We start from the raw sequence: 13,062 nt of genomic DNA, 5'->3' as shown, positions 1-13,062 counted from the left end.
ATCAGTGTGTATCTCCTATGCAGACACATTATTATTATGATCTGGTCAGGTATGTATAGAGATATCAATGATCAGTGAGTATCTCCTATGCAGACATATTATTATGATCTGGTCAGGTGTGTATAGAGATCTGTGATCAGTGTGTATCTCCTATGCAGACATACTATATACATCATCTGGTCAGGTGTGTATAGAGATCTCAATGATCAGTGTGTATCTCCTATGCAGACATATTATTATTAAGATCTGGTCAGGTGTGTATAGAGATCTGTGATCAGTGTGTATCTCCTGTGCAGACATATTATTATGATCTGGTCAGGTGTGTATAGAGATCTGTGATCAGTGTGTATCTCCTGTGCAGACATATTATTATTATGATCTGGTCAGGTGTGTATGAGATCTATGATCATTGTGTATCTCCTGTACAGACATATTATTATTATGATCTGGTCAGGTGTGTATAGAGATATCAATGATCAGTGTGTATCTCCTATGCAGACATATTATTATGATCTGGTCAGGTGTGTATAGAGATCTATGATCAGTGTGTATCTCCTGTGCAGACATATTTATTATGATCTGGTCAGGTGTGTATAGAGATCTCAATGATCAGTGTGTATCTCCTATGCAGACATACTATTATGATCTGGTCAGGTGTGTATAGAGATCTGTGATCAGTGTGTATCTCCTATGCAGACACATTATTATTATGATCTGGTCAGGTGTGTATAGAGATCTATGATCAGTGTGTATCTCCTATGCAGACACATTATTATTATGATCTGGTCAGGTGTGTATAGAGATCTCAATGATCAGTGTGTATCTCCTATGCAGACATATTATTATGATCTGGTCAGGTGTGTATAGAGATCTATGATCAGTGTGCATCTCCAATGCAGACATATTATTATTATGATCTGGTCAGGTGTGTATAGAGATCTATGATCAGTGTGTATCTCCCATGCAGACATATTATTATTATGATCTGGTCAGGTGTGTATAGAGATCTCAATGATCAGTGTGTATCTCCCATGCAGACATATTATTATTATGATCTGGTCAGGTGTGTATAGAGATCTATGATCAGTGTGTATCTCCTATGCAGACATATTATTATTATGATCTGGTCAGGTGTGTATAGAGATCTATGATCAGTGTGTATCTCCCATGCAGACATATTATTATTATGATCTGGTCAGGTGTGTATAGAGATCTCAATGATCAGTGTGCATCTCCTATGCAGACACATTATTATGATCTGGTCAGGTGTGTATAGAGATCTATGATCAGTGTGTATCTCCTATGCAGACATATTATTATGATCTGGTCAGGTGTGTATAGAGATCTATGATCAGTGTGCATCTCCAATGCAGACATATTATTATTATGATCTGGTCAGGTGTGTATAGAGATCTATGATCAGTGTGTATCTCCCATGCAGACATATTATTATTATGATCTGGTCAGGTGTGTATAGAGATCTCAATGATCAGTGTGTATCTCCCATGCAGACATATTATTATTATGATCTGGTCAGGTGTGTATAGAGATCTATGATCAGTGTGTATCTCCTATGCAGACATATTATTATTATGATCTGGTCAGGTGTGTATAGAGATCTATGATCAGTGTGTATCTCCCATGCAGACATATTATTATTATGATCTGGTCAGGTGTGTATAGAGATCTCAATGATCAGTGTGCATCTCCTATGCAGACACATTATTATGATCTGGTCAGGTGTGTATAGAGATCTATGATCAGTGTGTATCTCCTATGCAGACATATTATGATCTGGTCAGGTGTGTATAGAGATCTCAATGATCAGTGTGCATCTCCTATGCAGACACATTATTATGATCTGGTCAGGTGTGTATAGAGATCTATGATCAGTGTGTATCTCCTATGCAGACATATTATTATGATCTGGTCAGGTGTGTATAGAGATCTCAATGATCAGTGTGTATCTCCCATGCAGACACATTATACTGGTTAGTCCCTGCGGTCAGTGAAGTTGGTTATGACTGTCCAGTTGTAGGACTACATGTGCCAGCACCCCCACCCCCCTAGGATAGGCAATGCTGGGATTTGTAGTCCCCAGATGTTCAGGGCGCCGTATTCCCGCCTTCCTGTGCTTTGACTAGGACAAGTACCATAGAGAAGCCTGCGGGGGACGGCTGTGGCCCGTTGCCGGGAGGTCGACCCCACGCTGGGGGTGTTTTTGTCATTGGGGATTTTCTTGCCTAGGCTGATCATTGTGCGCGTTCACGAGAGGCCGGCTGTAATGCGGATAGCGGCGAGTAAACGGTGTGAGATTGCCGGGCTATGTGGAGGGGGTGAGCCGGTATGCGGGTCATGTCCGGCGGCTGGGTGACCGTAGGGTGGTGGGGAGTGTCCCGGTATCGGAGCCAGGCCCCCTCCCCGGGTGTGTGTACGGTCGGCGGTGCGGGCTCCGGCAGGCTCACACTGCACACACTACAAGTCTGCCTTACAGCCGCAGCCCGCCTCGCTGCCTCACACACACATGACAGTTCGTATTTGCGCGCTGTTTTGCTCTGGGGTGACGTCACGCCCACGTCGCCCAATGGCCGTCGGCCGCTGGTCAGGACAATGGAGGCGAGCCGGCCAATGGCGCGAGGGGACTAGTTGGCGGCGGCCAATGAGCAGCGCCGTGAGCTGAGAGTAATGTTACAGATTGGGAGAAGTGAAGAGGCTGCGTATCGATCCCGCTCTCTCTCACAGCCATTGCAGTACATTGAGCTCCATAGACACAGCATTGGGTGAGTACACGGCGCCTCCGCTTACATTGACTGGCCATGGCTAGGCGGCTGGAACGAGCCGGGTAAGTATAGTAGAGGAGGACGGGCGGCGGGCAGAGCTCCAGGGAGCCGGTTTAATCCGCCTTATGGCCTCCATAATCCCGGGCCGTCATGAGGGGAGCGGAGGGGGTAGAAAACACACCCGGCGGGGATGAGGGACGACGGAAAGCGGGCACGGTGGGTAATGACCACCGAATTATGAGAAATGTTTTATTTTACACACGGTGTGACGTCACGGAGGGGAGAACGGGCGGCCAGGTCCGTGACGTCACTTTATATAATTATTATTTTTTTTTAATATATACGGGGGACTTTTAGTATCATGTGTCCGGGAATGGGAGCACCGAAAAACGGGCACCCCCTTCATGAGAAAGGTACTACCACCCGGCTATAAGGGCGGACTGGCCCCGCCATCATCTCACCCTGTACTAACATGGCTGACTGAGGAGGGCGGCGGGCACACCGGACTCTCGGGCTGTCCAGCTGCCCGGGAACCCTCCCCCCCCTCTCAGCCTACTCCGCCGGTTCACTCTATGAGATGGCGGATACGAGCCGCACTCTCTCTAACATGGTGGTTTAATAGCGCGAGGGAGGAGGGGCGCGGGCACGGCGAACAATAGGCAGAAAAGGGCGGCGCGCTCTCGACGCCACCACCATTCCGAGAAGCGGGGCGCGCACACACAAAGGCGCGCCCCCGGCCGCCTCAGCCTTGTTCTCTCCTCGCCCCGCAGTGTTGTAATGTAATGTGCGGAGGACACGGAGAGAGGGAGAGGAGTTCCCCCGCCGCTGCCCCCGGGCACCGCCAATCCATCACCGGGGGGCTGGCCGCCATATTTCAGGGGGACTTTCTTTCATCGGGAGGACGGAAGGAGACGGAGCTGTCAGGGATGACCTTTTTTTTTATTCCCTCCCTCCTTCATGGAGCTGCGCCATCGCTTGACTGAGAGGAGAAGGTGGTGAAGACATGACAGAGCAGCCCGGGGGTTGCCCATAGCAACCATCATCCAGCCAGCTGTCCTCTCTGTGGTGGAGGGGGAGGGGCCTCGTTATGACCCTGCCATACCGCCATCTGCATACAAATGGAATGACTAATCCCCAGCACAAAGGGCTATGCTGGCACTAGTAGTTCACCAAAAATAGTGATCAGGCTAGGGTTTTTTTTTGTATAGATTTACTAGGCTGGTATGTTTTCACATGTATCTTATCATCGCCTGCATCAAATATAGTGGGCCCCCCAGTCCAAGTAAGCGCCTGTTCACCCCAGTCTACTTAAGAACACCATACATACACATAAAATTTAAATGCACATTGCGTTATTAATGCATTGTGTTAAATTGTAATGTGATGCTTAATGCGGTTTTTTATGAGTTTTCATCACTTGTCATCTGGGAAAAATTGACATGTGACTCAGAAAGTGCACTTAAAATACACATGGTGCAATTTTTGGTGCACGTCTTTGATTATAATAATTGCTTTTGGCGCATTTTTCAAAGCGGACCCTGAAAATGCTGTAAGCAGGAATTTTCAAAAGCAATTAAAGCAGTAGTAAACTAAAAAAAAAAAAACTGGTCCCCTGCAGATTAATGTCATAGTGTGCTAGAATGCATCACATACTAGCACATTAGGACTGATTTGCCGCTGTTTCCGCTGACAGGGATTCCATCTTTACCCGATCTTCATTCCAGGTTCATGTGTTCTGGCTGATGAAATGGTTCGAGCCGCTGGGATGTCGCTCCTGTGTAAGCAAAGTTTGTGGCATGGCACAGTCAAGTATGCCGTCCATTCAGAACACAGTGGTGGCGTCACCGGCTGCTACACATCTGAATATCTCCTAAATGGCACACGTTTAAGGCTAGTTCACATTAGATGTAGTCCAGTGAGGTTTTTTTGTGCATCAAAAATGAATGCAGTGTTTTCCATGTATTCCAATGGCCCTAGTTCACACCAGTGCAGTCAGTTCCAGTGCAGAAAAAAAAGTAGAACACGCATTTTTTTTTTTTTATTTTGCTCAGAACTGTACTGGAACATGGCAAACTGCACCACAATGGAGTGTGGTGTGAACTGTAAGCAAAAATGTATCTGGAATGCATCCACAGTGTGATTTTGTGGTGTGAACAGGCTCTTAGGAGATATTCATTGTACCTACGGGTAAGCCTTATTATTGGCTTACATGTAGGTACAAGTTGAAAAAAAAAAACAGATTTTTAATATTTCTTTAATGCACAGGAACGCACCTGTCCTGCATCACATTCCAGTGTGAATGGGTCCTCTTACAGCAGACTTATAAATGAATTTGGCTGTCCGTAGAGCCATCACATCAAGCTACCTCCAATTTGTTACGGTTAGATTCTTTTTTATTTTCCTGGACCTGGACGGACTCAGAGGTAGGTGGGTGTAAACAGTCACAAGTCCATTTACATCTGCCTGACCATAGGGCTGTGTGGAGCTTCTGATCAGGTTCACCTGAAAATAGGACCGACAGACCTGATCGGATTGCCCATGTGAAAGGGCCCTTAGATCTCTCAATTAAAGCTTATCAAGCCGGGTGGTGTTGGTAAAGCCACCCACGGATCAAATGTTGTCTTAATTCCTGAAAATTCAAGTCCTTTACGACCATCTTAGTGCTGCCTTAACACTTACCCCCTGTGTGTGGTACAGGAGAAAATTAGCTGGGACATATAAGGCTTTGTTCACATTAAGGTGTTTTGAATTGCGGGTGGAATTGCCACGATTCTGCCCGCGATTTCAAAACTGGCTGTTAAAATGTCAAATCACTCATCAGTGTGCTCAGGTGTCATTCATTTTAAAGACCCCTAAAACACATGGGCAATTCTGCGAAATCATGCAAGCAATTGTGTTGCCCAAGTTCCAGAACGTCTTTTTGGTGCCAGACGGCGCATGATTTTGTTTGCACAATTGCCATGCAGAAATTGCAGAAGAATCGCCCTGCGTTTATAGGTGCCATTGAAATTAATGGCACCTGAACACACTAAGTGATTTGACGTTTTAACAGCACATACGTTCCCCTGTGTTCTAGTTCTCACATGAGCAGCTTCGTTATACCTTGTATGTCGCTGCCAGTGTGAACAAGGTCCAATCCAGTCATGAGAGCTATACATGAGATTTCCTACAGTAGGGATGACTGCCTCTCTGTCATGCTGGTTCTCTTCAGCACTTGTCATTGACCCGGGACATGTTGGCAGATGGTGCTTTTTTTGACTCTCAATCCACATACTTGTTTCAGGACACCGTAGTGATCAGCTATATTAGCTCTGTATTTCTGTTATGACAGGTTTTCTTTAAACAGCAAGGGACCCTTCTGACGTAGAACTAATTCTAGCATATTCTGCTGTAGCTCATGGGGACCTTTCAGTTTTATAGCAGTCGAGAAGCAAGTCTACATTTCTCTTGTGTCTATACCGCATAGTGACTGCTGCTGACAAACTTCCTGCATAGGGTTTCCTCGTATCCCATGTGGTACATCACGGGTTGCAGTGCTGGATGAGTAACATTTGAACTATTCCAAACACACCACATTCCCAGGCACTCAACAAGCTTGTTTCCCTGCTCATGGATTGCTTTTTCATTCTTTTTTTGTTCAAATCTCTCTACAAATGACAAGTTACAAAAAAATTGGAGCTAGAATTGAATGTAATATGTCTCCCCCCCCCCCCCCCCCCACAAAAACACCTTTTAATACAAAGGCTCATTGTTAGTCATTTTAGGATCAGACTAAATAACCTTCTATTAAAATAAAACAAACAGTTCAGTTGACTTATGCTCTGCATTGTACTATTCTGAAAGTGTGATATTTGGATTATATAACATTAGCCAAATAATTTCTCTACATTCCCTATATTGCTTAAAAGTCCACCAGTTAATCAATCAGTACATGGCCCTATACGGGTTTATTATTATTATTATACAGGATTTATATGGTGCCAACAGTTTGCTCAGCGCTTTACAATATAACAGGAGACAATACAGTTCAATACAAGAGAGATAGGAGGGCCCTGCTCCTTGGAGCTTACAATCTAGGAGATATGTGCAGTAGAATTGCGCTTTTTTTTTTTTTTTTTTCACTCAACTGAAGACCTTGGACCATTTTGTAACCTGTGTCCTGGCATCATTTAAAGAACGATATTAGACTGAAACATTTAAGCCTGACATCAGATATGTTCTGTTTGTAATAAACGTGACTTATAAGGACTGAGTTTCCAGTGGAGTTTAATGATCATGTTCATGGTGCCCAAAGGAGGCTTACCTCTTGTGCCACATAAGAAGGTCCATAGCACCTGCTTTGTTCAGATCCTTGGCATTGTCCCATGTGTTGTCCACCAAATTATGTATAATTGTAACAACACTACATGGCACATAAAGGACTCGTCTGACATCGGCTTAATAAAGCTTTATGTAAACATAAGGCATCACAAATGGATTTTTTAAAATTATAATACTTGTGTGGTGTTACTGCTTTAAGCACACCTGCATTTGTTTCAGTTATATTACATTGGTATGGACTTCCCATACTCTTGGAAGAACCCATTAACAAGGAATTCAATAATACATATGTTATAAAACGATCTGCTGTTCCCAGTTTTAGGCCTCTCAAGAGACCATATAGAATATAGGGACACTAGACTCTGCATTGACTATAGAAGTAGCTAGCCACTGCACACATTTCAGATTTCTGGATATCTGCAAAGAACAATTCTCTCAGTATTCCCTGACCCGATATTAAAAAAAGCATAAATGTCACGTAACGTTTACACACATTTAGCATTCATGGTTTCCTTACTTGCATTCTTTAAATATATGAAGATTACATTTTCTGTGTAAAAATACAAACCTGACAATTAAAAAAAATATTTAACATATATTATGATGATTATAAACAAATTAGCCAATTAGTACCCAGTCAAAGGCTGCCTTTTAACTGAATTAATGTTATGTCTTAAGTATGTTGTCTCTGGAAACAGTTGCAGTTTTTCCTCATGACTCACTCTTCCCAGTGCACATCTTGCCTAGACCTGTATTCTGTAATACAGTTCTAGGCTCGCTAAGTTTTAAAGCTAAAAAGTGTTGTGAATTATGGGAATTGCTGTCCAGATATAGGGGACATGAGTTTTCAGGAATAAAGGGGAAGTTTGTATTTGTGTGAGTAATTGCTTACCATCTGTATATTAAACCACCTTAACGGAAATACAGGTGTAATACAAAAAGGTTTTATTAACTTTTAATGTAGACTGTTCTTTTATAGTGCTTTCATATGGGCTTCTGAGGGCAGTAAAAACAGGTGGCTGAGCCACAATTTTACGCACCTAAGGTATCCACTTGCATAATAACAATACAGCTGGACAGGGCTGCACACATGCTGCAGTGCTTTCCTTCATGGCCACTGTGGTTTTTACTTGGGGTGAGGGATTTGACAGGTGGCACTGTTTGTCAAACTCACCCTTTGAGTTCATGGGGACTGTACCCAAACTGCAAACTTTGGATATCTAAAAATAAAAGTAAAACAGGACATAGATGTTCAGGAGGCAGCAGCAGCGCCTCCTGTCAGCTGCTGCTATACTGTCCTCGGAAAAGCACTCCACCGTGGATCGCCTCTCAGGAAGGTAAGCAGCACTGCAAATGTGAAAGAAGCTTTAGAGGCAACTCCTTATACAAACACACAGGTAGACATAAAAAAAAGTAATAGTAGGATCTTGAAGTGCACCCTATAAAAATCTAAGTAACTTCATGAATTTACAAAAATGGGTTGAAAAACAGTTGCCCAAAGCATCAAAAATCTACTTCTTTTCTACATTCTGTTTGAACATAAAAGGAAAACATTGCTTTAAAATGCATACATGGTAGTCCTTGTATACACAGGCAATTCAGTTTCCATCTTGTAAAACATTTGACATGCAGCATAGACACATAGATAACATACACAGCACCATAGGCTGCAGCTCTGTATTCTGATGGGGGGGGGGGGGGTCTCCACAATGAACACAATGACACATTGAATGTGTGGATGAGGAAGATGGGTCACTTTTTTTTTACCAGGTTGAATGAAAAAAGCTGACCCATTTATGGCCAGCTTTACTGCTTTTGTTTCTCTACTCAATTCAAAGGGAATACAGTATGAAACGTGCCCTAACCCCATATCAAGCCATTTTTCTCTGAAATTAAATAAAAGTAAGCTTTGTTCTGGCTGCAAATTTGTTTTTGATTGTGACACACCTGTACACAAACAGCCTATAATGTGATCAGGGAACCTTGCTCTCAAAACAGATGCAAAGAAAATATAGATCCACAGCAAAGTATTTCCATACGTTATAATAGCTGTTTTATCTGTATATTTTACAGAAATCTAACAAAATGGGGAAAGGAGATCCCAAGAAACCAAGAGGAAAGATGTCCTCTTATGCTTACTTTGTGCAAACTTGCAGAGAAGAGCACAAGAAGAAGCACCCTGATGCATCTGTAAATTTTGCAGAGTTCTCCAAGAAGTGCTCAGAACGATGGAAGGTAATGGTTCCTGTAATATCTAAGTATGGTCTGAGATTGATACATCCTCCTTTTTATTTTCTGCGTATGTTAGGTTATATAAACCCATTCATAGTAGGAACGTTTTCAAAAGCTGTAAGTATGCTTACTACTTATGTCAGGAATATTCTTAATATATTCACTACACAACTTGTTCTATAAAATGCTTCTTGCAAATACAGAAGCAGCAAATTGGGTTTAACACTGTCCTGTACTTGGCACAGTATGGAAGTAAGACACAAAAATACAAATAAGACACGTGCAAAATAGTTTTTGTTTTCATAATATCGTAGTGTTGTCTAGGCTGTGTGCAGCTATGAAAAAAATTTAAATTGCAATGCTGTAAGTGCACTGCCATAATCTAATTTATTGCAAGCAATTAGGGTATTGTGGCAATTGTACAATAAACCCTCATTGGGGCCACAATGATTGACCTTAAAAGTTATTTTAAAATGAAAAAGCTCTTAATGTTGACACTCTTCTGCTGTCTGTAGACCCCCCTCTTCATCTCTGTGAAAGTTACTGCAGGTCACATTGCATGTCAGTATAGGGATGATTGTAAGCAAACCAGCAATGCGGAGGTCCCTGTGTTTTGTGTGTGTGTGTCTTTTATTACAATACACAATATGTATTTGTCTTACAGACTATGTCCGCTAAGGAAAAGGGCAAATTTGAAGATATGGCAAAAGCAGATAAAGTTCGCTATGAAAAAGAAATGAAATCTTATATACCACCCAAAGGAGAGTCAAAAAAGAAGTTTAAGGACCCAAATGCACCAAAGAGACCACCGTGAGTTGTAGATGAAAAGCTGCTCTGGCGGCTAGTCTTCTGTAACTAAAAAGTTGCCTTCAGAAAGCATGTGGCAGATTTGTACAGGCTGTGGAGTGGGAAAACCTCTTCATGTTTAAAGCAACCAGTCAAATGCTCGCCTGAATGTGTAGCTAGAATGTGATCGGACGATATTGTCATTTTCTTTTATCATACATTTTCAGTCATTGCTTTTTTTCCAATGACCTATTGACGTGTTTGTTTATTATGAAAAAAAGCCTTGCTTTTCATTAAAAAATGTTATACTTTCTATAGTCTACAGTGAAAGGGTTTGGTTACTATGTTTTTAGAGGACATTTCTAAACCCATAAAAATGCATGTAAGGATTTAAATGGTGTCATTCACACATTGTTTTACCTGCATTTTAGATGCAGCCAGTTTAGCTGTGTTTAGAGAAAATAGAATTCTGTGCATCCAGGAACTGATTAGTAACTCTAAACGCATCTGCTATTAAGCAGGAATATCCATAAACAGGAAAGTGATATAAGAGGCGTAAAAGCCATTTATACTTCCAGATATCTTCCCCTGTGTTTAGAAAAGCCAAACGCAAGACTGCCAGTGTAAACGAAGCTTAGCTCTCTTATTGCATGTGTGGCAATGTATCTTTTTATTGCAGATCGGCTTTCTTCTTGTTCTGTTCTGAATTCCGTCCTAAAATCAAAGGTGAGCACCCGGGTTTGACCATTGGAGATGTGGCAAAAAAACTTGGAGAGATGTGGAATAATACCCCATCTGAAGACAAGTTGCCTTATGAAAAGAAAGCTGCCAAACTGAAGGAGAAGTATGGGAAGGTAATTTCCTTTTTTCTATCCATTTCTGAAAACTGTTAACAACTGTTAAAAGGTTTTAAACATTTTACATGATTTGTACTCTACTACAAATAGTTTAAATATATTCCTACTAAAAAAATATATATTACTTGGATTTAAGTAATCAAGAACTTTCAGTGGATAATTTACCATATTTAGCACGAATAACACTATTATTGTCTCTCTCTCTCTGTATGTTTGTATTTTTTGTTCATGATGGCCCCACAGAGAATGGTATTTAAATCTCCCAAGAGGGATACAATACATCTACTGAATGTCACCCACAGTAACCAGCTGATTTGCAGAGGGCTGTAGATATTTTCCACTGATTTTTACACTTTGTATATGACTTCTTTCCTTGGATTTGTGCAGAAGGTGGCACTGTCTTACCAAGAATATTTTCCTTCTCAGTACACCAGATTGTTCTCTGGAAGATTTTACAAGCTGAGTACTTGCATAGAGTAGACTCAGAGGCAGGGCTTCTATCTGCTATGTCAAAATCGCTTTATGGGGGCTAGTATGTGGCTGCAACTTAACTGAAAGCTTTCTTGAAGCCAATTTCACTGTTTTTTGTGACATGATAGTAGCATGCTCATGTTGGGGCTTTTAACCTGTACAGCTTTGAGAGACTTGACTGCCTTTTGGACAATCTTGCTGACTGAGTCTGAGATCATGGTTGATTCCTTCATACTGAATAACTTTGCTCCCAGTTTCCATTGGGGTCTATTAACATTTGTCTATTTTTCATGCAGAAAAAAATAATCTTGTTTTTTGCTGTATAAAAATGCATTTAAAGCAGAAATCCAATTCTTTTCTGTGGGGCTACATTTGTTTGTTAGTATGTGCACTGCAACACACACAGGAACAGCGTAAATCTAGCTTTAAGTATTAAAATAATTGGAGCTTTTAGCTGTTGTGAAGGGTGATAAGGCAGTACCACCCTATATACTTGTGTGGTTAACTTATTCAGAAAATGTTTTTTGGCAATTGTTAAATGTACATTTATTAGATCTAATGCCCTGTTAAGTTTGGCACAATATTTAATTTCAATTTTACATATGATCTGCTTATCAACATACACTCCTCATAGTTTTATAACCTTTTTGCTAAAATCTGTTTTTATGTAAATATCTCAAACCCCCCCCCCCCCCCCCCCTCCAATTTAATCTCATCCTATAGGACGTTGCAGCATATCGGGCCAAAGGAAAGCTCGATGTAGCCAAAAAGGCACCTGCTAAACCTGAAAAGAGTAAGGAGGATGATGATGATGAGGAAGACGATGAAGAAGACGAGGAGGATGAGGAAGAAGAGGAGGATGAGGAAGATGATGAATAAACCTCTCCAGGAGCAGTTTTGTCTATATAGCATTTAAACCCCCTGTACACAGCTCTCATTTTTTTAAAGAAAAACAAAAAAAAACAAATCAAAATATAAGGATGTGTAAGATTTGTTTTTAATCTGTACAGTGCCCTCCCCTTCCCTACTTTTTTTGTTTTGTTTTTTCTTTTGTATTGTTAACACACTACCAAACGTATCTTTAGATGGCCCTGTCTTTTAAGTGGTTTTCAATTGCCACTAACCTTGCCTCGTACAGTAAGGGGGTTGTAAATTGGCATGGAAATTTCAGCAGGCTCATGTTGGTGCACAGCACAATTTAGTTTATATGGGGATGTAGTTCATTTTTTCATCTTCAGTTGTCTTAGCATCATTATTGTTGTTCTGTTTAACTGAATACCACTCTGTAATTGCAAGAAAAATTGCAACTGTTTTGTTGACATTCTGATTGCTTCTAAGTAAATACAATTTTTTTTTTTTAATACCGTGTTATTTATTCTGGAGTTCAGTTCTGGTTTAGTGTTTGTGATCTACTTACTGATTTCATGATTACATGTGTTTTGTTAAATTTTAACAGTCCTCACAGTCAGATGATGGACCTTTTTGTTGCAGAAGGTTTTACCTTGTAACAAGTTAATATTTGCCTTTTTATTCGAACTTGACTATCAGATGAATGCTTCCTTTTAGTGAAGTATCACTGCATTGTTTGGATTGTAGGTATACTTAGGGCAGAGTCT

The 13,062-nt window shown here is 41.3% G+C and overlaps 1 protein-coding gene across 1 annotated transcript; it reads left to right on the top strand.

The window, feature by feature from the left end:
- The first annotated feature begins 2,639 nt into the window (after nucleotides 1-2,639).
- HMGB1 (high mobility group box 1) lies at nucleotides 2,640-12,807 on the top strand. Its single transcript, XM_089656146.1, has 5 exons — nucleotides 2,640-2,780; nucleotides 9,174-9,335; nucleotides 9,997-10,142; nucleotides 10,798-10,972; nucleotides 12,170-12,807. The coding sequence occupies exons 2-5, from the start codon at nucleotides 9,186-9,188 to the stop codon at nucleotides 12,323-12,325; spliced, it is 627 nt and encodes a 208-aa protein (XP_089512272.1). The 5' UTR covers nucleotides 2,640-2,780; nucleotides 9,174-9,185; the 3' UTR covers nucleotides 12,326-12,807.
- The last annotated feature ends 255 nt before the right edge of the window (nucleotides 12,808-13,062 follow it).

The sequence above is a fragment of the Staurois parvus genome, unplaced genomic scaffold (genome assembly GCF_062004578.1).
Source record: "Staurois parvus isolate SC_StPar_1 unplaced genomic scaffold, SC_StPar_1.0 ptg000891l, whole genome shotgun sequence".
In the NCBI taxonomy this organism is placed as follows: domain Eukaryota; kingdom Metazoa; phylum Chordata; class Amphibia; order Anura; family Ranidae; genus Staurois; species Staurois parvus.
Note: the sequence above shows the minus strand (reverse complement) of the source record. Positions and strands in the feature narration are given on the sequence as shown.